Raw genomic sequence first — 21,036 nt, forward strand, 5'->3', positions numbered from 1 at the left:
GTCAGGATATGTGGACGGCATATGAGGTCGGGATATGAGGATGGGATATGAGGTCGGGATATGAGGTCGGGATATGAGGTCGGGATATGGGGGTGGCATATGGGGGTGGCATATGGTGGTGGGATATGGGGGTGGGATATGGGGACGGGATATGGGGACGGGATATGGGGACGGGATATGGGGACAGGATATAGGGATGGGATATGAAGTCGGGATATGGGGACGGGGTATGGGAATGGGATATGAGGACAGGATATGGGAACGGGATATGAGGACGGGATATGAGGTTGAGATATGAGGACAAAATATGAGGTCAGGATATGAGGTTTGAATATGAGGAGGGGATTTGGGGTCAAGATATGAGGAGGGCAAAAGCTTCCTTCTTTATTGCTTTAAGAAAAAAATTTCCACCGGAGTACCCCTTTAAGTGTAGATAGTTTTATTCACATTTATTATAACTTTTTAAAAAGTGGCTAAAATATATTGCAACTCCTCTCCACTCAATAAGCAACATACAAACCATAAGTCAAAAAGTACAATGAGAAAAAAAATACATAAATTCATCATACATCATAAGACAATTTGATACATTTTTGTATTATTAAAACTGACAAACAAAAAACAGAAAATGCAAGCTTTAAAAAAGGTGTGAAAAAGTCATAAATAATAAATTCTTGCCTTGTCTTAAGCTTTGCCTCCCTTCTATTATTGTTACACATTGCCAATTCTGTCTCTTATTTTTCTAGATTTATAGATAGATACACAAACAGAAATTCTCATTCATAATCATAAACTGAAATAAGAATTGGAAATATACCCAGACATTTTTTTTTTAACCTGAAGCCATCCCCAAAGCTACATATTATGACCCAGGGGCTCCTAAAAGGTATAAACTTAACATTGAGTTGTTTAATACATTATTATTATTAAACTTAAACTATGCAAAGCCTATTTTCTACTGTACTAGACTACATTTTAATGGAGCTCATACACTGCAAGAGTACCTTTTGGCATGTTGAATTGATTCACAACTGCATTCTTTCCCCCGGGGTTCACTTATCCTCATGCAATAATGTTTACATATCTGTAGAACAAAGGCATAATAGAGGATTCAGACTGGAGAGATTAGAAGTGTCAGCTGGATTAGCTAATGAATTATATTCTTGACTAAGCATTGACAAAATATATAAGACAAACTGCTGTTCTTTGAGCCATAAATATATCATTTGTCTCTCTTGTTTCATAAATAAGGCATGCTCTGGATTGCTAAACAGGATTGTGTATATTATTTGTGTCCTAGGGAGATCGAGGACAAATTGGTCCACCGGGAATCGCTGGAATACCAGTGAGTAGATTTGGCAGCTTTTACAATTCAATAGTGAACAATGCTGAAAACACATATAAATTACCATTACTCTGTCGAAATTCACCAAGCTTTATTGCGCAAAATATGTGTTGTTAAAATATATGCTGAGTTATTTTATTTTGTAGACTTTATGACCTTAAATCTCTTTTATTGAATTTATTGAAAACTGCTTGGAATATTCTATGTCTAAACACACAAGAGAGGCAACAAATATAAAATGATTTTTATGTTATTTTATTAGCCCAGGTTAGTATTCAACAGTCTTACTCCAATGTTCTCAAATGTAAAGTCTCCAAAATGCCTCAGTTTTCTATTTTTAAGTTTCAGTCAGTATCTGAATGTTCTATATCTGCACATTGTAATTAATTTTCAATATGGTAATTGCCTGGTACAATTCATTCTGGGTGTTTGTTCAGCTAATGGGATATTTAGTATTGATTTCTGGATTTATTGTTTTAATATTTCACTGACTAGTTATTTACATAGTAAGTGCTCATTTACTCAACCGAAATTAATCTTTCTCTTTTTTTTTTTGGTGCTTTGTCCTATATTGTGGATGGCTTACACACTCAATAGGCATCAATAGTGCCTTCACATTGTAGTCCCATTTATGGTCTACAAGGTCTATTGTCTTCATATTTACGTTTGAGCATATTTACTTAACAGTGATGTCGGGTATAAATATCATTACTGATAAACCTTTTGGACTAGACAACTTCAACCATTCCAAACTTCCTATACTGATGGTGGATCCAGCTTCACAGCGAAAGTGACTCTTAAAATTCAAGCTTTAATGTAGTCGATTAAAACATGGGGAATCCAGAAGTAAAAACCACCACGCCGACGTGTTTCAGGCTTAATTCAAGCCCTTAATCATGGCAACTCATGTTAGAACTGTGCTTACTTTTATATCCAAAATGCATATGGTAACTAACAGAGTCCTCCCATCCAGCTGGACTGGCGTGTGACGACAGTTCAGGTTGTGGGAAAAGGCAAAGCTGTGGGTAAGCCGTGTACTGGACATAGATTCGTCAGAATAATTTCCCTTCTGCAAGTATTACAATGTATTCATTCGATAATGAGTTATTATTTGTATATAAGCAGGGATCTCATGTATATGTATTCATACTGTTCACTGTTACGCCGAGCGCTCCGGGTCCCCGCTCCTCCCCGGAGCGCTCGCTTCACTCCCTCCGCTGCAGCGCTCCGGTCACGTCCTCTGACCCGGGGCGCTGCGATCCTGCTGCCAGCCGGGATGCGATTCGCGATGCGGGTAGCGCCCGCTCGCGATGCGCACCCCGGCTCCCCTACCTGACCCGCTCCCCGTCTGTTCTCTCCCGGCGCGCGCGGCCCCGCTCCCTAGGGCGCGCGCGCGCCGGGTCTCTGCGATTTAAAGGGCCACTGCGCCGCTGATTGGCGCAGTGGTTCCAATTAGTGTTTACACCTGTGCACTTCCCTATATCACCTCACTTCCCCTTCACTCCCTCGCCGGATCTTGTTGCCTTAGTGCCAGTGAAAGCGTTCCTTGTGTGTTCCTTGCCAGTGTTTCCAGACCTTCTGCCGTTGCCCCTGACTACGATCCTTGCTGCCTGCCCCGACCTTCTGCTACGTCCGACCTTGCTTCTGCCTACTCCCTTGTACCGCGCCTATCTTCAGCAGCCAGAGAGGTGAGCCGTTGCTAGTGGATACGACCTGGTCACTACCGCCGCAGCAAGACCATCCCGCTTTGCGGCGGGCTCTGGTGAAAACCAGTAGTGGCTTAGAACCGGTCCACTAGCACGGTCCACGCCAATCCCTCTCTGGCACAGAGGGTCCACTACCTGCCAGCCGGCATCGTGACAGTAGATCCGGCCATGGATCCCGCTGAAGTTCCTCTGCCAGTTGTCGCTGACCTCACCACGGTGGTCGCCCAGCAGTCACAACAGATAGCGCAACAAGGCCAACAGCTGTCTCAACTGACCGTTATGCTACAACAGTTGCTACCACAGCTTCAGCAGTCATCTCCTCCGCCAGCTCCTGCACCTCCTCCGCAGCGAGTGGCCGCTCCTGGGATACGTTTATCCTTGCCGGATAAATTTGATGGGGACTCTAAGTTTTGCCGTGGCTTTCTTTCCCAATGTTCCCTGCATCTGGAGATGATGTCGGACCTGTTTCCCACTGAAAGGTCTAAGGTGGCTTTCGTAGTCAGTCTTCTGTCCGGAAAAGCCCTGTCATGGGCCACACCGCTCTGGGACCGCAATGACCCCGTCACTGCCTCTGTACACTCCTTCTTCTCGGAAATCCGAAGTGTCTTTGAGGAACCTGCCCGAGCCTCTTCTGCTGAGACTGCCCTGTTGAACCTGGTCCAGGGTAATTCTTCCGTTGGCGAGTATGCCGTACAATTCCGTACACTTGCTTCAGAACTGTCCTGGAATAATGAGGCCCTCTGCGCGACCTTCAAAAAAGGCCTATCCAGCAACATTAAAGATGTTCTGGCCGCACGAGAAATTCCTGCTAATCTACATGAACTTATTCACCTAGCCACTCGCATTGACATGCGTTTTTCTGAAAGGCGTCAGGAACTCCGCCAAGATATGGACTCTGTTCGCACGAGGCGTTTCGTCTCCTCGGCTCCTCTCTCCTCTGGTCCCCTGCAATCTGTTCCTGTGCCTCCCGCCGTGGAGGCTATGCAGGTCGACCGGTCTCGCCTGACACCTCAAGAGAGGACACGACGCCGTATGGAGAACCTCTGCCTGTACTGTGCTAGTACCGAACACTTCCTGAGGGATTGTCCTATCCGTCCTCCCCGCCTGGAAAGACGTACGCTGACTCCGCACAAAGGTGAGACAGTCCTTGATGTCTACTCTGCTTCTCCACGTCTTACTGTGCCTGTGCGGATGTCTGCCTCTGCCTTCTCCTTCTCTACAGTGGCCTTCTTGGACTCTGGATCTGCAGGAAATTTTATTTTGGCCTCTCTCGTCAACAGGTTCAACATCCCAGTGACCAGTCTCGCCAGACCCCTCTACATCAATTGTGTAAATAATGAAAGATTGGACTGTACCATACGTTTCCGCACGGAGCCCCTTCTTATGAGCATCGGATCTCATCATGAGAGGATTGAACTTTTGGTCCTCCCCAATTGCACCTCGGAGATTCTCCTTGGACTTCCCTGGCTTCAACTTCATTCCCCAACCCTGGATTGGTCCACTGGGGAGATCAAGAGTTGGGGGTCCTCTTGTTCCAAGAACTGTCTAAAACCGGTTCCCAGTAACCCTTGCCGTAACTCTGTGGTTCCTCCAGTAACCGGTCTCCCTAAGGCCTATATGGACTTCGCGGATGTTTTCTGCAAAAAGCAAGCTGAGACTCTACCTCCTCACAGGCCTTATGATTGCCCTATCGACCTCCTCCCGGGTACTACTCCACCCCGGGGCAGAATTTATCCTCTCTCTGCCCCAGAGACTCTTGCCATGTCCGAATACGTCCAGGAGAATCTAAAAAGGGGCTTTATCCGTAAATCCTCCTCTCCTGCCGGAGCCGGATTTTTCTTTGTGTCCAAAAAAGATGGCTCCCTACGTCCTTGCATTGACTACCGCGGTCTTAATAAAATCACGGTTAAGAACCGCTACCCCTTACCCCTCATCTCTGAACTCTTTGATCGCCTCCAAGGTGCCCACATCTTCACTAAATTGGACTTAAGAGGCGCCTATAACCTCATTCGCATCAGAGAGGGGGACGAGTGGAAAACGGCATTTAACACCAGAGATGGACACTTTGAGTATCTGGTCATGCCCTTTGGACTGTGCAATGCCCCTGCCGTCTTCCAAGACTTTGTCAATGAAATTTTTCGTGATCTGTTATACTCCTGTGTTGTGGTATATCTGGACGATATCCTAATTTTTTCTGCCAATCTAGAAGAACACCGCCAGCATGTCCGTATGGTTCTTCAGAGACTTCGCGACAACCAACTCTATGCCAAAATTGAGAAATGTCTGTTTGAATGCCAATCTCTTCCTTTTCTAGGATATTTGGTCTCTGGCCAGGGACTACAGATGGATCCAGACAAACTCTCTGCCGTCTTAAATTGGCCACGCCCCTCCGGACTCCGTGCTATCCAACGCTTTTTGGGGTTCGCCAATTATTACAGGCAATTTATTCCACATTTTTCTACCATTGTGGCTCCTATCGTGGCTTTAACCAAAAAAAATGCTGATCCCAAGTCCTGGCCTCCTCAAGCAGAAGACTCCTTTAAACGACTCAAGTCTGCCTTTTCTTCGGCTCCCGTGCTCTCCAGACCTGACCCTTCCAAACCCTTCCTATTGGAGGTTGATGCCTCCTCAGTAGGAGCTGGAGCTGTTCTTCTACAAAAAAATTCTTCCGGGCATGCTGTCACTTGTGGTTTTTTCTCTAGGACCTTCTCTCCAGCGGAGAGGAACTACTCCATCGGGGATCGAGAGCTTCTAGCCATTAAATTAGCACTTGAGGAATGGAGGCATCTGCTGGAGGGATCAAGATTTCCTGTTATTATCTACACCGACCACAAGAACCTCTCCTACCTCCAGTCGGCCCAACGGCTGAATCCTCGCCAGGCCCGGTGGTCTCTGTTCTTTGCCCGATTTAATTTTGAGATTCACTTTCGTCCTGCCGATAAGAACATTAGGGCCGATGCTCTCTCTCGTTCCTCGGATGCCTCAGAAGTTGATCTCCCTCCGCAACACATCATTCCACCTGACTGCCTGATCTCCACTTCTCCTGCCTCCATCAGGCAGACTCCTCCAGGAAAGACCTTTGTTTCTCCACGCCAACGCCTCGGAATCCTCAAATGGGGTCACTCCTCCCATCTCGCAGGTCATGCGGGCATCAAGAAATCTCTGCAACTCATCTCCCGCTTCTATTGGTGGCCGACTCTGGAGACGGATGTTGAGGACTTTGTGCGAGCCTGCACTATCTGTGCCCGGGATAAGACTCCTCGCCAGAAGCCCGCTGGTTTTCTTCATCCTCTGCCTGTCCCCGAACAGCCTTGGTCTCTGATTGGTATGGATTTTATTACTGATTTACCCCCTTCCCGTGGCAACACCGTTATTTGGGTGGTCGTTGATCGATTCTCCAAAATGGCACATTTCATCCCTCTTCCTGGTCTTCCTTCTGCGCCTCAGTTGGCTAAACAATTTTTTGTACACATTTTTCGTCTTCACGGGTTGCCTACGCAGATTGTCTCGGATAGAGGGGTCCAATTCGTGTCTAAATTCTGGAGAGCTCTCTGTAAACAACTCAAGATTAAATTAAATTTTTCCTCTGCATATCATCCCCAGTCCAATGGACAAGTAGAAAGAATTAACCAGATCCTGGGTGATTATTTGCGACATTTTGTTTCCTCCCGCCAGGATGACTGGGCAGATCTCCTTCCATGGGCCGAATTCTCGTATAACTTCAGGGTCTCTGAATCTTCCTCCAAATCCCCGTTTTTCGTGGTGTACGGCCGTCACCCTCTTCCCCCCCTCCCTACCCCCTTGCCCTCTGGTCTGCCCGCTGTGGATGAAATTTCTCGTGACCTTTCCATTATATGGAGAGAGACCCAAAATTCTCTCTTACAGGCTTCTTCACGCATGAAGAGGTTCGCGGATAAGAAGAGAAGAGCTCCCCCCGTTTTTTCCCCTGGAGACAAGGTATGGCTCTCCGCTAAATATGTCCGCTTCCGTGTCCCTAGCTACAAGTTGGGACCACGCTATCTTGGTCCTTTCAAAGTTTTGTGTCAAATTAATCCTGTCTCTTATAAACTTCTTCTTCCTCCTTCTCTTCGTATCCCTAATGCCTTTCACGTCTCTCTTCTCAAACCACTCATCCTCAACCGTTTTTCTCCCAAATCTGTTCCTCCCACTCCTGTTTCCGGCTCCTCGGACGTCTTCTCGGTCAAGGAAATTTTGGCTGCCAAAAAGGTCAGAGGGAAAAATTTTTTTTTGGTAGACTGGGAGGGTTGTGGTCCTGAAGAGAGATCCTGGGAACCTGAGGACAACATCCTTGACAAAAGTCTGCTCCTCAGGTTCTCAGGCTCCAAGAAGAGGGGGAGACCCAAGGGGGGGGGGTACTGTTACGCCGAGCGCTCCGGGTCCCCGCTCCTCCCCGGAGCGCTCGCTTCACTCCCTCCGCTGCAGCGCTCCGGTCACGTCCTCTGACCCGGGGCGCTGCGATCCTGCTGCCAGCCGGGATGCGATTCGCGATGCGGGTAGCGCCCGCTCGCGATGCGCACCCCGGCTCCCCTACCTGACCCGCTCCCCGTCTGTTCTCTCCCGGCGCGCGCGGCCCCGCTCCCTAGGGCGCGCGCGCGCCGGGTCTCTGCGATTTAAAGGGCCACTGCGCCGCTGATTGGCGCAGTGGTTCCAATTAGTGTTTACACCTGTGCACTTCCCTATATCACCTCACTTCCCCTTCACTCCCTCGCCGGATCTTGTTGCCTTAGTGCCAGTGAAAGCGTTCCTTGTGTGTTCCTTGCCAGTGTTTCCAGACCTTCTGCCGTTGCCCCTGACTACGATCCTTGCTGCCTGCCCCGACCTTCTGCTACGTCCGACCTTGCTTCTGCCTACTCCCTTGTACCGCGCCTATCTTCAGCAGCCAGAGAGGTGAGCCGTTGCTAGTGGATACGACCTGGTCACTACCGCCGCAGCAAGACCATCCCGCTTTGCGGCGGGCTCTGGTGAAAACCAGTAGTGGCTTAGAACCGGTCCACTAGCACGGTCCACGCCAATCCCTCTCTGGCACAGAGGGTCCACTACCTGCCAGCCGGCATCGTGACATTCACATTATGCGTTTTGATTTGCACACTCATTTTGACCTACGGTACTGCTGGGTTTTTCTGACTGCTCCAGTGGGTAATCTTCTATGGGTGTGCACCCATTAGTTATTCTCTTGAACTAACACTTTGACTTCTACCACTATACATTTAATCTAATATTTGCGCATTAAAGGTGTCGTAGCAATAATTGGAGCGGAATACATCTTACATATAATATACATAGCCGCTCCATATGTTGCATATTTTGTTAATTACATTAAGTTCCATTATCATGATGTTATTTTGTATGGTCCTTTTTGACTACTAGCATGTATATACATATAATTTATGCATGTGAGTCCTTGATGGGATATCAAGGCATACAGATTTTACATTCTATTTAGAATAGCTTGAAACAATGTAAATGGATCTTTTCATACTAATGTTCATAACCTGTTCACATTATGCTTTCTGTATTTACTTCATTATCTTACTTACCGGGAGACCCGTTTTCCAGTTCGGGTCTTTGTGACGAATGTATGTCCAGTACACGGCTTACCCACGGCTTTGCCTTCTCCCACAACCGGAACTGTCGTCACACACCAGTCCAGCTGCATGGGAGGACTCTGTTAGTTACCATATGCATTTTGAATATAAAAGTATGCACAGTTCTAACATGAATTGTCATGATTAAGGGCTTGAATTAAGCTCGAAACACGCCGGCGTGGTTGTTTTTACTTCTGGATTCTCCATGTTTTAATCGACTACATTAAAGCTTGAATTTTAACAGTCACTTTTGCTGTGAAGCTGGATCCACCATTGTTTGTTCTCAAATCTACATGGGCAGGCGGCCCGCTTCCTCCGAGCTCCAGTGCTTCAGCATTTGGGCTATCCTTTCAATTTTGGTATATATGGTGAGTGAGCTGAGTTGCAAAACCCTTCTTTTTGTTTCTATTCCTATACTGATACTCTTATATCTGGATAACAAACATGGTTTAGAAATTTTGTTTTCTAAAAAAATAAAGGCAATGTTGAAAAAAAAAGGTTTTGAACACCTTATAGATATGTCCTGCTTTACCTTTCCATGCACGTTGGCATATTCCAATATGAGTGGCATGAGATTGAAAAAATAAACATTATTTTGCAATCCTCTGTCAGGAGATGTTTATTCTATGTGTGACTGTGTGGTCACCCAATAAATGTGATGCAACTTGCAATGTAGACACATCTGTAATATTGAAGTCACCTCCAGGGATAATAGATGGGATGGGATAATAGGGGGTGCCTGCATTGCTTATTTAGGCATTTGGCCTCAACCAGGCCACAACCAGGTGCATAATTTCCTTTGTGCATCAATCTCCAGCTTGTAAACATATAGTAGTGAATTAGAATCTGTCCTGATTCTGTGATGGACACACAGGTCTTTAACTGTACAGTACAGGTGCTTGACTTATGTAATCAACTGAGCAATACATCTGTTTGTCTACTGTATCTCATGGCAAGTACAAATTTTATTCTTAAAGGGGTTCTTCTCCCCCTAGACATGTTATCTCCTACCCAAAGCATAGGGGTAAATATGTCTGCTCGCAGGGGGTTCAGCCACTGAGACCACCCGTGACCTCTGGCCCCGTGCTGCGGCGTTCATGAACACGGAAGTCTGGTGCTTCTGTGTTTGCGACGTCAGGCCACACCCCTTCCATTCTATGGTTGATGGCCAATTCAATATATTTTTTCATATACAAAGAATATTGTTTTTTAATATTTTATTGTATGCACACATACTGTATGTATTATTCTGAGACATATGGTAGTACAATCAAGATAGATTAAATATTCAAGGTTAAGCACCTTTATACTGTATGAACTTTTAGGTATAGCTACATTTTAGGACCCTAAGAAAGGCTACAATGACAACAGTGATGCCATCTTGTAGATTCTTCTTTTTTACATTTATCATACATTATAATGCACTTTTATTGACTATTGTTTCTAGACCAACCACATTAGTAAGTTAAAAGAGTGACACAATAGAAACAAGTAATACATGGTCACCCTATTATTTAAAAGGAAACTCTTTAATACTAAGCCCTGAATGGTTAAATGGAGCCTTCCCAGCTAATCACTGGGGATTAGGCAGCTGGACCCCAAACAGGATTAAGTTGGATTCATGGATTCATGTAGAAAACACAACTTCATTTACATTTTTTTTAAACCAAGCATTTAATTTTATTCCATTGTTATTAGAATGCAAAATATATGCATATTTGTTTGCTATCGCTGGAATAACTATTACAATTTACACAACTGTACTATTCAGCATAGGAAACTCCTGACTAGTTATTTGTTGAATCAATAACTAACAATCATGCAGGATGCCGAGAGGCCACAGTGCTATAGGGAAAGTTACACAGGTCCAAAATACTGATGAACATCCCTATACCACCATGAATGGGGGGGGGGGGGGGGGGGGATTGTACTGCTTAGTACTCTAAATGCACACAAATAAGAAATTCATAAGGTGACAGTAACAAACCTATGAACAGTAAACTATGCTGGTGTACAGTCCATCGTAATTCCCATACTATTAGATTAAGCAGGCTTTCTAGCACCGTCTAAGGACACCACCCTCTTTGCCAACATATACAAGCTTGCAATCCACATCAGCATGGAGCTCCTACACTAAAAGCAAAAGCAGTTCATTAAGGCTGCTTTCACACTGTGAAATAGTTCCGTTTAGGAACTTCCGTTACCAGTTCCGTCACTATATCGGTGAAACCCTGCCGTTACAAAACCCCTGACGGCCGTGACTAAATTGCATTGCCGCCTATGGGGTTTTGTAACTGCCCGTTTGCACCCATATATGCCCGTAATTCATTACGGCGTTATACAGTGACGGGACATCGTGGCGGAAAAATTACTGCATGCAGTAATTTTTCCACCACAATGTCCTGTCACTGTATAACGCCCGTAGTGAATTACGGGCATATATGGGTGCAAACGGGCAGTTACAAAACCCCATAGGCTGCAATGCAATTTAGTCACGGCCGTAGGGAGTTTTGTAACGGCCGGGTTTCGCCGATATAGTCACGGAACTGGTGACGGAAGTTCCTAAACCGAATTATTTCACAGTGTGAAAGCGGCCTAAAATGTAATTAAAATTTACAATATATCACTGGAAAAGGCCATATATTATTTACTGTACAGGGGTAAAGCAAAAGTTTCCATCAAGATGCAAAGAGGCCACAATGCTACTTTAAGGAGGTTGCACAGGTGTACAATGCTAATGATGACTAAACATGAGGGGTGGCTGTCTAGTATTCTGAATGCACAAACATATAAAATACACACTATATGGACAAAAATATTGTGACACACCTCTTAATCAGTGCCTCCCATTCACACACCACCTCATCACCTCATCATCATTTGGTTAGGGTCCCCCAAGTTCATGCTCTGGGGGCCCTATTCCATCTAAACTTTTGACCTTCGACAGATCATAGAAACCCATTGTGTCAGGCATCACTGTTATCCAAATGATGCTCAAATCTACCTTACTGGTCCAGATGTTACTTTCTGCTGTCATCACTTTCTAGAACTTAACATGGAGAACATGGAGAACTTAGTGTGGTGTCCCGGTACTGGAACTGGTCCTGTACCTTGCGTAGTAAGTCCCCATAGTCAGAGTTCCTTCGTGCTGTTAGGATTCTCTCAGTGGGATAACCCTTAGTCACCTCATCAAAATATAATTTATTGTATATATTTAATATGTTTAATAATATAACGGTTACTTACAGGACCTTAGGTCATGTGATCTATAGTAAATTCGTTATGCTAAAGTTAAGGACCTTTCAGGTCATGTGATTTAGTCATGTGATGCACCACAATCCTTTGTGTTAGGACTGACAGGTTTGGGGGACCAATAAGCTTTGAGCCTGCCCCTTCAGATATAAGGGCACTGTTAACCAATGATCGCTCTCTTTCCCCTGGGATATGACAGCGAGCAGAGCTCTGTGCAAATCTACAAGATTAATTAGGCCTGAAGCCTATACCTTCAACTTCTTGATAACTGTGAGTCTATCTAACTCCAATTCAGCTAATTTTACGTGACTACTGAACCTAAATCAAACCCCTAAATTCAGTGGAAGAGCGTAAAGCAAGCCTCAAAGCTTATTCCCTACAAAGTCCCAACCAACCTGTGAGGAGCCTAAAGTCCAGTCCTCTTGTAAAGACTGTTTGCTTATTGCATCCTGCATAAAATCTGCAGTAAAGTTATTTCCCATTTATTACAATTCTGGTTGTGGACAATCCTTTATTCCTCCCTATGGTTCCTGGGACAGGTGGCGGTAGGATATATATATGCAGAGGAACCCGCACCCTGGGGTCACGACAGTTAAGGGTTAATGCTGCACCCTTTCATCACTGCACAGCTACACCCTATTCACCCTGCACCCCCCAAGCTACCACATTAGCTTATCCCAAACAGAGGCCAAAAGTGTCATTTTGGGGGTAAATGGGAGTCTACGGATCCAATTACTGCCAAGAGCTGCCATTTGCCAAGACCTTTTCTGATGCTTACATAAAACGACGGACCCTGCTTAACATGTCTTAATGCACTATGAACCCAGTCTAAGCAAGGGAATATACAGCTGGAGATATAAATAGCTGTAGCAGTTTGTAGAGCGTAAGAGATCTACCTGTAGCACAACACTTTTGTAGCCCTGAGCACAACATCATTGACATGGCAATATTGGTACTAAAGGGACATTTCAAATTCCAGAGAGAAATGACTTTTGACACATTCAGATCAGGAATTAATATGTCAGATGGATTTATGTAATCATTCATCACTTACGAAATGAACTACTTAGAACTTTGGACGTATATCCGTCACAGGACAATAAAACCCACCTTATCTACATGCTGCTCCAGCATTTATTTCCCTTATATTATAGCTTTTACTTTGTATCACTTGTCTGTTTACCTTACTATGTTATTTTGTGTAATAAATATTGCATTAAACCATACCTGATGAAGAGACCTATGTCTCGAAAGATCAGACAGCAATTTGTTATCTTTTAGAGTTTGCCATTAAAGGGTTTCCATTCACTACTGAGAATCCTTACTTGTTTATCATTTTAAAATCTTTTAGGAAGTCTTCCCAGAAGAATGAAAGCTGTTACAGTTGCAAAGGAGGGACCAACTCCATATTAATGTCTATAGATTTAGAGTGGGATGTCCTTTTTATCATCTATTTTTTATTATTTTTTTTATATATATTCTTTCTTCTCCCTCTCTGATTTCCTTGATCTGTTTTTCACTATTTGTTGGGCTTTGACTGCTATTTATCTTGTTGACTGGGTGACAAGAGTGTGCAGTAAAAGCTTGTTTTGAAGATTTTCTAGAAGAGGTTCATAGGTTCTTTGCTGTTGACAAGCTTTGAAGAGTCAATTGTGGGTCATCTAACAATCTATTTTGATTATTCGGTGTTTTGACAACTGCTACTTGAAAGCATATGTACTATGTGTTTACTCATTATGTAGTCTTTTTGTTCAACTCTTACGAGAAATGTGGTGATAAATTTACAGTTTACGAAGTCAAAGTAAAAAGGAACAAGTCTTGCTTTTTGATGAAGATTTCAGCTCTTATCAAGTTATGTAGATGAAATTGAACGCAATTTTGTTTATTTTTATGTGAAGGAAGGAAAGTAAATTTAAACACAATAGTCTTTGCACTGCATCGTTTATTAGAAATAGCAAATCCTTGTTTGTGCTTGTATTGATCCGTATGATGGATTAGAGGATTGCAGTTGATAATTTATTAGGACCGTGCCGCTATACGTGACCAAATATTATCAGCTATCTGGAGAAATATTTTGTAGTTCAGATATAGCCTCTCCTGTGGGATATATTGGCACAGGCTATACACAGTAATACCATTTTTGAACACATTTAGGCATCAATATTTCAAAATATTAGCAGTATTTTGTTAAAAAATAATTCAGAAGTCTTAGACAAGAAAGACACAAGGCTACCTTACATATGCCAAGTGACCCACAATATTTTTCATGTAGCCTGCAGGTGCAGGTCGAAAAGTACATGACTGTTTTTTTGATCCAGCGAATCCACATCAGATAAATGTGCCAGATGGTTTATAGACCCAGCACCATAACCTATTTCAGCCTATGGGGCAACAGATATTCCCAGACAGTACTGAATCGTCAGACAAGTGTGAACTTGGCCTAAGTAGTACCAGGGTTTTGGAAGTTTGAACTGGCATGTCAGTAAATTAGAGATGTCTATGTGGTTTAGATTGTTGATCTTTTGAACATAGAGGCAAGTTCACACTTATGCATTTGTCATCATAGTAAGCCCCCTTATTTTCAAAGGAGTCCATAATAAAATGGCAATTTTTATATCTTGTATACCTGTTTGCAGCATTTCTTTGCCAGTGGCTAAGGTCATGATATCTATTTAGAGTCTGAGGAGTCTGGGTTTGCCATTCTCATCAGGTCCGGCTTTTTTAAGGGGAAAAATAGTCTTTCCTCTAGAATTTCTTTCCTAGACTTAAACTTCTATTGAAACAGTATCTCATAGTTAAGACATTCCAGAAGAGTTTAAACAATCATGTCAAAATGTGTCATCTCATAATAATGCAAAGAAGTCATATAGACTGACATGTCATAGTATATTAAATAAAGCAAACTTGCAATGATTTCTTATTGAGCATTAAGATTCTCCTCAGGTCCCATGCTGTTTTGTTTGACAGTCAGTCCATCCAGTAAAAATCTCAAAATCACCTTTGCAGGTAGTCTTAAATTGTCATACAGATTTGAGAATATAGCTCCTATAAAGATCTTTTTTTATCTTCATGGTAGAAGATTACAAACAGGATCACATGACTGGGAGATCACACTACCCAGTCTTATTTGTTGTTAAAAAGTATAGTTTAAAGGGGTTCTCCGGTGCTTCGACATCTTATACCCTATCCAAAGGATAGGGGATAAGATGCCTGATGGCGGGAGTCCCGCCGCTGGGGACCCCCAGGATCTTGCACGCGGCACCCCATTTGTCATCAGTCCCCGGAGCGTGTTCTCTCCGGGTCTGATTACGGACTACCACAAGGCCGGCGGCGTGTGATGTCACGTTCCGTCCCTCAATGCAAGCCCACGGGAGGGGGCGTGACAACTATCACGCCCCCTCCCGCAGGCTTGCATTGAGGGGCGGAGCGTGACATCACACGCCGCCGGCCTTGTGGTAGTCCGTAATCAGACCCAGAGCGAACACGCTCCGGGGACTGATTACAAACGGGGTGCCGCGTGCTAGACCCCGGGGGTCCCCAGCGGCGGGACTCCTGCAATCAGGCATCTTATCCCCTATCCTTTGGATAGGGGATAAGATGTCTAAGCACCGGAGAACCCCTTTAAGAAGACTACTTGCAAATTTGCTTTATAATTTTATATGCATTCTTAGGACCAACGATTGATTGAAACAGCCACATTCTTTAGCATGCTTGATAAGTTGACAAAGATGCTTAATCCTCATTGTTCATCCTTAAACCTCTATGGCAGCGCCTTGCAACCAGTCTGCCTCTAGCCGAGGCAAAACTACAACTCCCAGTATGCCTTGACAGCTCAAAGCTAGAGGCACACTGGTTGGAAAACACTGCCATGGTGACTACTTAGGCTATGTTCACACGAATGACTTATTGTGCGGAATTCCGCAGAAGAATTCTGCACAGAAATTCTGCAGCAGCAGAGTCCTATTGATTTCAATTGGATTCTGCTGCACTGTTCACATGGCAGAATTTGCACGTTTCTGGCACAGAAATTCTGATTCTGGTGTAATTTCTATTCTTTCGGTGGAGTCTGCACTCAAATGCATTGCCGTCTATGAGACAACGCAATTCCGAGCGGTCCTAGCATTGGCATGCTTTGCTGTCGGTGGAATGTCCGCATGGAAATTTTTCTGTGCGGACATTCCACCATGTGAACATAGCTCCAGTATTCTAAATGTATTAAAATAATTTTTCAATAAGTTAGTAGACACATATTGGCTGCTTAACACCTTCTAAGTACATCCCACAAAATATAAAAACCCAATTCCCCCCCAACATTACACCAGGCTGCATCCTGGTAAACTGTACAACTGTGATTTCCAATAAATTGGCAATAGGGACAGAAATAGTGTTTTTTAAACATAACTTCGAGTGTAAGTATTACAAACCATAGAATAGTCATAATCATGAATCTGTGTAATTTCTCTCTATTTCTTGTTGCAATAATATTTCTGTACTGTAGCCATACAAGTGCACTTGAGACAAGTTTACCTTACTGGAATCTATAAATAAAAATTACTATTAAAAAAAAAAAAAACTAAGAAAATAGCTTATGGTAAAAATTATGCTTTTAAAATGTGTCCATTTTTATTCATGATGTCAATATGTGCCGGAAGCATGGAGAAGCATGAACGCAGAAGGCAGGAATTGATTTAGGAAAATGGAGTATTCCAAAGCAGATTTGTATTGCTTTGGTTGAGAACATTGCTGGCAATTGTTTGAAGACTGTTTGGACGTTCAGTAAATCTGTTCATGAAATGAAGCATATTACCTGGCTTCCACTACGAGTGGATCTACTCCTACATTATCAATTATGTAAATCTAGCAGTATTCCATAGTATCAGGGGAAGATCTCGTGAACAGTACAACACTGTCCTTTCTAATCTATCACAGTTCATTCTACTTTAAAGCCTTGTTACGCACATTTTAAGGTAAACCTAATTTACTGGCCATTTTACTGCACTATATCATGCTGTTTAATGTTATTCTGGTCAGTAAGGCAATTGCATTAGAAATCAGACACAGGTGAACGTATGTTCTGTAGGATCACACAATTAGATTAAAACATGTTTTTCGTCTTTTTTTTTTTTTTCCATTTTAAAAGGGAAAGAATGGAGCCCCAGGTCCTGCAGGAATTCCAGGTGAACCAGTAAGTATGCATATTAAATGTGCTTTGCTACTGAATATCCTAGAGAATTGAGAAGACAGGCATTTCAAAGCCCTAAAAACTGTCATTGCTGATCTCAATTTGGTCGCTGTGCCTCCCTAAGGTACAAAGTATAGGTGATGTGAGACCTAAGAATCCCAGCAAAATGCCGACACGCTTTTCCCAGTATTACTGAATTGGCTCAGGGGAGACGCACCATATGTTTATGCTTGTGTTGTATGTTAATGGACCTTCACTACAGCATTAACACACTGCGCAAATAAATACTTGTTTATTACACTAATTCCAGAAAGGCAAAGTTTATGCTAAGTGCTGTATCTCAATTAACCCCTCTGCTGTCAGGTAAGCTAGAGACTCCATTTTTACCATGCAAAATTCATTTTGTAAGCTCTAAATGGAACATGTTATCACTGCAATACCCCTGGTATTACATAATAAAATGTGGCTAAATTGAAATAAAATATAATTATATAGCTGTTCACCTCTTGCGAACAGCTTAACTACTGAAACTATGTAAATGGGTTTTAATGGCTTTTGCCTGCGGTACACCATTGTTGTGAATATTACATTATTATTTTATTTACATGCTTTCAAGAAGGCTTTTTTTATTGCCATACTTCCCAGGTACAGAATTGTGTATAAACATTGCTTTCTACCACTCTGTATAATCATTTATACAGGAGGTAAATCCCATCCCTTGTAACTAACACTAGGTTAGAACAACAGGTAGTGACATTTTTCCTAATGAGCTGTTTCCACAATGAATTATATGTACAACACCGCCACAAAAGCCCAAACCGCTTCTGTCTTTATTTGGTTTTTCACTTTGGTAGTAGAGAATTGTTAAATATTCATGTCAAAGAATGGACAACATCCAAAATGCTTCTGGATAATGGAATACACTTTCAGTGACAACTTGGCTTGAGTTGTTAAATACAGAAATGAGTATACAAAATAAAGGAGAGTAAAATGCATGTATCAAACCAGTAAAACTGTGTGACATGGCCAGCATTCAAAGATTGATCAGTTTATCCAGTAATGCAGTTGTGACATTTATGTTTTCTAGAGGTAGATGGATTTTTTTCCCTCAAATACAGGCTCAAATATCACTCGATAAAATCTGGTAACATAAGGTATTTATGTACATAGATAAAGATATAATGGATGCAGAACACTTACACTGAAGATACAATTTTAATATCTTACTCTAAGTTAACTTTTCATGAAAAAGCAACGTTAGCTCTTCTGTCATTAGTATTACAGGAGAGCTACTGTATGTAGTCCTGCTATCTACTGACTACTTCCCTTATTTTTTTAATGTATTGACAATGATTTACCTTTCTTTCATTGCCCCATTTAATCTCATGCCGATCCCTTTTAACATCTGACTGATCTGTACCAAAATGGAGCTCCCTGTGCCCACATGGTAGCTTTTTATGCGTGAGTTAGCAAACTTAATTCACTTGCAACATGTTACATATACAGTGCCCCCCGACCTACGATGGTCCGACATACGATAATTTCAACATGCAATGGCCTCTCAGAGGCCATCGCATGTTGAAGGCAGCATCAAAATACGATGCTTTTGTATGTCGGGGACATCGCATAAACGGCTTTCCGGCAGCGCTGACTGCTTTAGCTGCCGCCGGATAGCCGTTTACGGTGCCCCGTGGGCTCCAGTGATGGTCTCCTACCTGTCCTCGGGGCTCCGGAGCGTCCTCTTCGGGATCCCCTCCATCACCGGCGCTCTCCATCGTCGTCATCACACCCCGCGCACGCAGTCCCTTCATGCAATAGGAGCGGCGTGCGTAGTGACGTGATGACGACAACATGAGAGCGACGATCCCGGGCAGCAGAGATGTTCCGGAGCGGCAGGGACAGGTGAGCACAACTTCCTGTTCTTTACATTGCACGGATCCCTCAGCATACAATGGTTTCAACAAACGAAGGTTCATTTGGAACGGATTACCATCGTATGTTGAGGGACCATTGTATATGGTATGGCTCATCAGAGTGTTTCTTCAAATCCCCCTAAAAGCACACGCCTAACATGTCCAGTGTGGCCGAGATGAAGACTGTTTTGGTGTGGCTGCTCCTTCTGGCTAGCCTGCGCTGTGAGCAAAATTACTCTGCTTCCCATGTACAAGAGAATCCAGGCGGTGGGACAGAGTTACTAAAGACTGGCACTAAACACATTAGCCAAATTACCTAAAGCAAAATATAAAGAACACCAGGGGCACCATAACAAGCATGCATCAATATAATATTACAATAAAAAAAAATTTGTTATAATTTCCATTTAAAAGCTTGTCATGTTTTGTTGAATGTGTAAATGGGAGCATTGTGTGTATATATTTGTATCAGTTCACAACCATCTGACAGATTCCCTGAATTGTCAGACAAACTATAAACCCTCATATTTCAGGAGCAAAAGGGTATATCAATAAACTGTAGAAGCTATTTGATTAGGGAACTCTGTTTTGGTTGGCCACAAGTCCTTATTAAAGGACCTGTTTAAGTATAAAAATGTTTGAGGTGGTCTAAAAGAAGTAAAAAAGATGTGATGCTTATCTGTCAGAGAAACATAGAAAAATAGTGCCAGGTGGGGACCAGGACCATCAGAACAGCAACTGTAGGGGATCAGGGTAAGTGAGTATCACTCCTTTTTTATCTTTTTATCACCTCGAGCCATATATATATAATATGTGTATATATATATATATATATATATATATATATATATATATAATGCATTTAACATACATGATAGACCCTTTCATTTTTTCACATTTTATGTTGTGGATCTAAACAAAACCAGGAGATCAAGTATCTCCCATCATTCTGCACTCAATACCCCATGATGACAAAGTGAAAATGGAATGTTAGAAATTCACAAAGGAAGTAGTGCCGCACTGTTAAGGTGTCCTGGGATCTATGCTTGCAAGTGGATACTGGTGTAGCTGTGTTGCCGTAGGTGGTGCTCAGATATAATAAGCAGTGTTCAAATATCGTCCATAGGAAATAAGAAGAAATCGGCACTCACCATTTCAGCTTGTTTCAGCTCCTGTTTCAGCTCCTGTGTCACGCGCTTGACGTGCTTCGTCCGCCAAGCGTGCAAAACAGGAGCTCGGTTGCCATCCACTATCCCCCCACCACCTCTCTCTTCTGTACCCCATATGTGAGTATGTCTGAATAAAGAGGACTTACAAGCTGAAATGGTGAGTGCAGATATCTTCTTATTTCCTATGGAATGTTAGAAATCTTTGCTAATTTAGTGAAAAGGAAAAACTAAAATATTGCATTGTTATAAGTATACAGACCCTTTACTTGGTACTTAGTTGAATCACCCTATGGCACCAATTACAACCTCCAGCCTTGTTATGTATGGAGCCACAAGGTTTACGCATCTAAATCGGAGGATTTCCTCAGGTCAATTGTCTTGTTGGAAAGTACATCGTCAGCCCAGTCTGAGGTCCAGAGCGTTGTGCATCCGATTTTTATTTATAATAGCTCTGTACTTTGCTCCATTCAGCTTTCCTTAAACCCTGACTAGCAGGTGATGAGCAGTGCCTGGCTTTCTCCAGACATGACTCTTAGAATTGAGGCCAAAAGGGGCTTTTTTTTGCAAACTCCACAGGATCTTTGGACCTTAGTCAGAGTGACTACAACACCCTTCTCCCCTGATTATTCAGTTTGGGGGGCATCCAGCTCTTGGAGTCCTTGCTGTTTCACACTTCTGCCATGAAAATGAATTATGGAGGCCACTGTGCTCCTGGAAATTTTCAGTGATGCAGAAATTTTTGTACCCTCCTCCAGATCTGTGCCCCCACACAATTCTCTGAGCTCAGATGAGGCTTTGTCTTTCCAAATCCTGTTCAATCATCTGAATTTACCACAGGTGACTCCAATCAAGTTGTAGAAACA

The 21,036-nt window shown here is 43.1% G+C and overlaps 1 protein-coding gene across 6 annotated transcripts in view; it reads left to right on the forward strand.

Annotated features, from left to right (window-relative positions):
• COL19A1 (collagen type XIX alpha 1 chain) overlaps positions 1–21,036 on the forward strand; it is a 1,011,804-nt gene that overhangs the window by 854,964 nt on the left and 135,804 nt on the right. For all 6 annotated transcript variants that reach the window (XM_056565831.1, XM_056565835.1, XM_056565834.1 and 3 more), the window contains exons 43-44: positions 1,301–1,345; positions 17,050–17,094. In XM_056565831.1, coding sequence (XP_056421806.1) covers positions 1,301–1,345; positions 17,050–17,094 — 90 coding nt within the window. The remainder of the gene's footprint in view (positions 1–1,300; positions 1,346–17,049; positions 17,095–21,036) is intronic.

This window comes from Hyla sarda, chromosome 3 (genome assembly GCF_029499605.1).
Source record: "Hyla sarda isolate aHylSar1 chromosome 3, aHylSar1.hap1, whole genome shotgun sequence".
Taxonomy (NCBI): Eukaryota; Metazoa; Chordata; class Amphibia; order Anura; family Hylidae; genus Hyla; species Hyla sarda.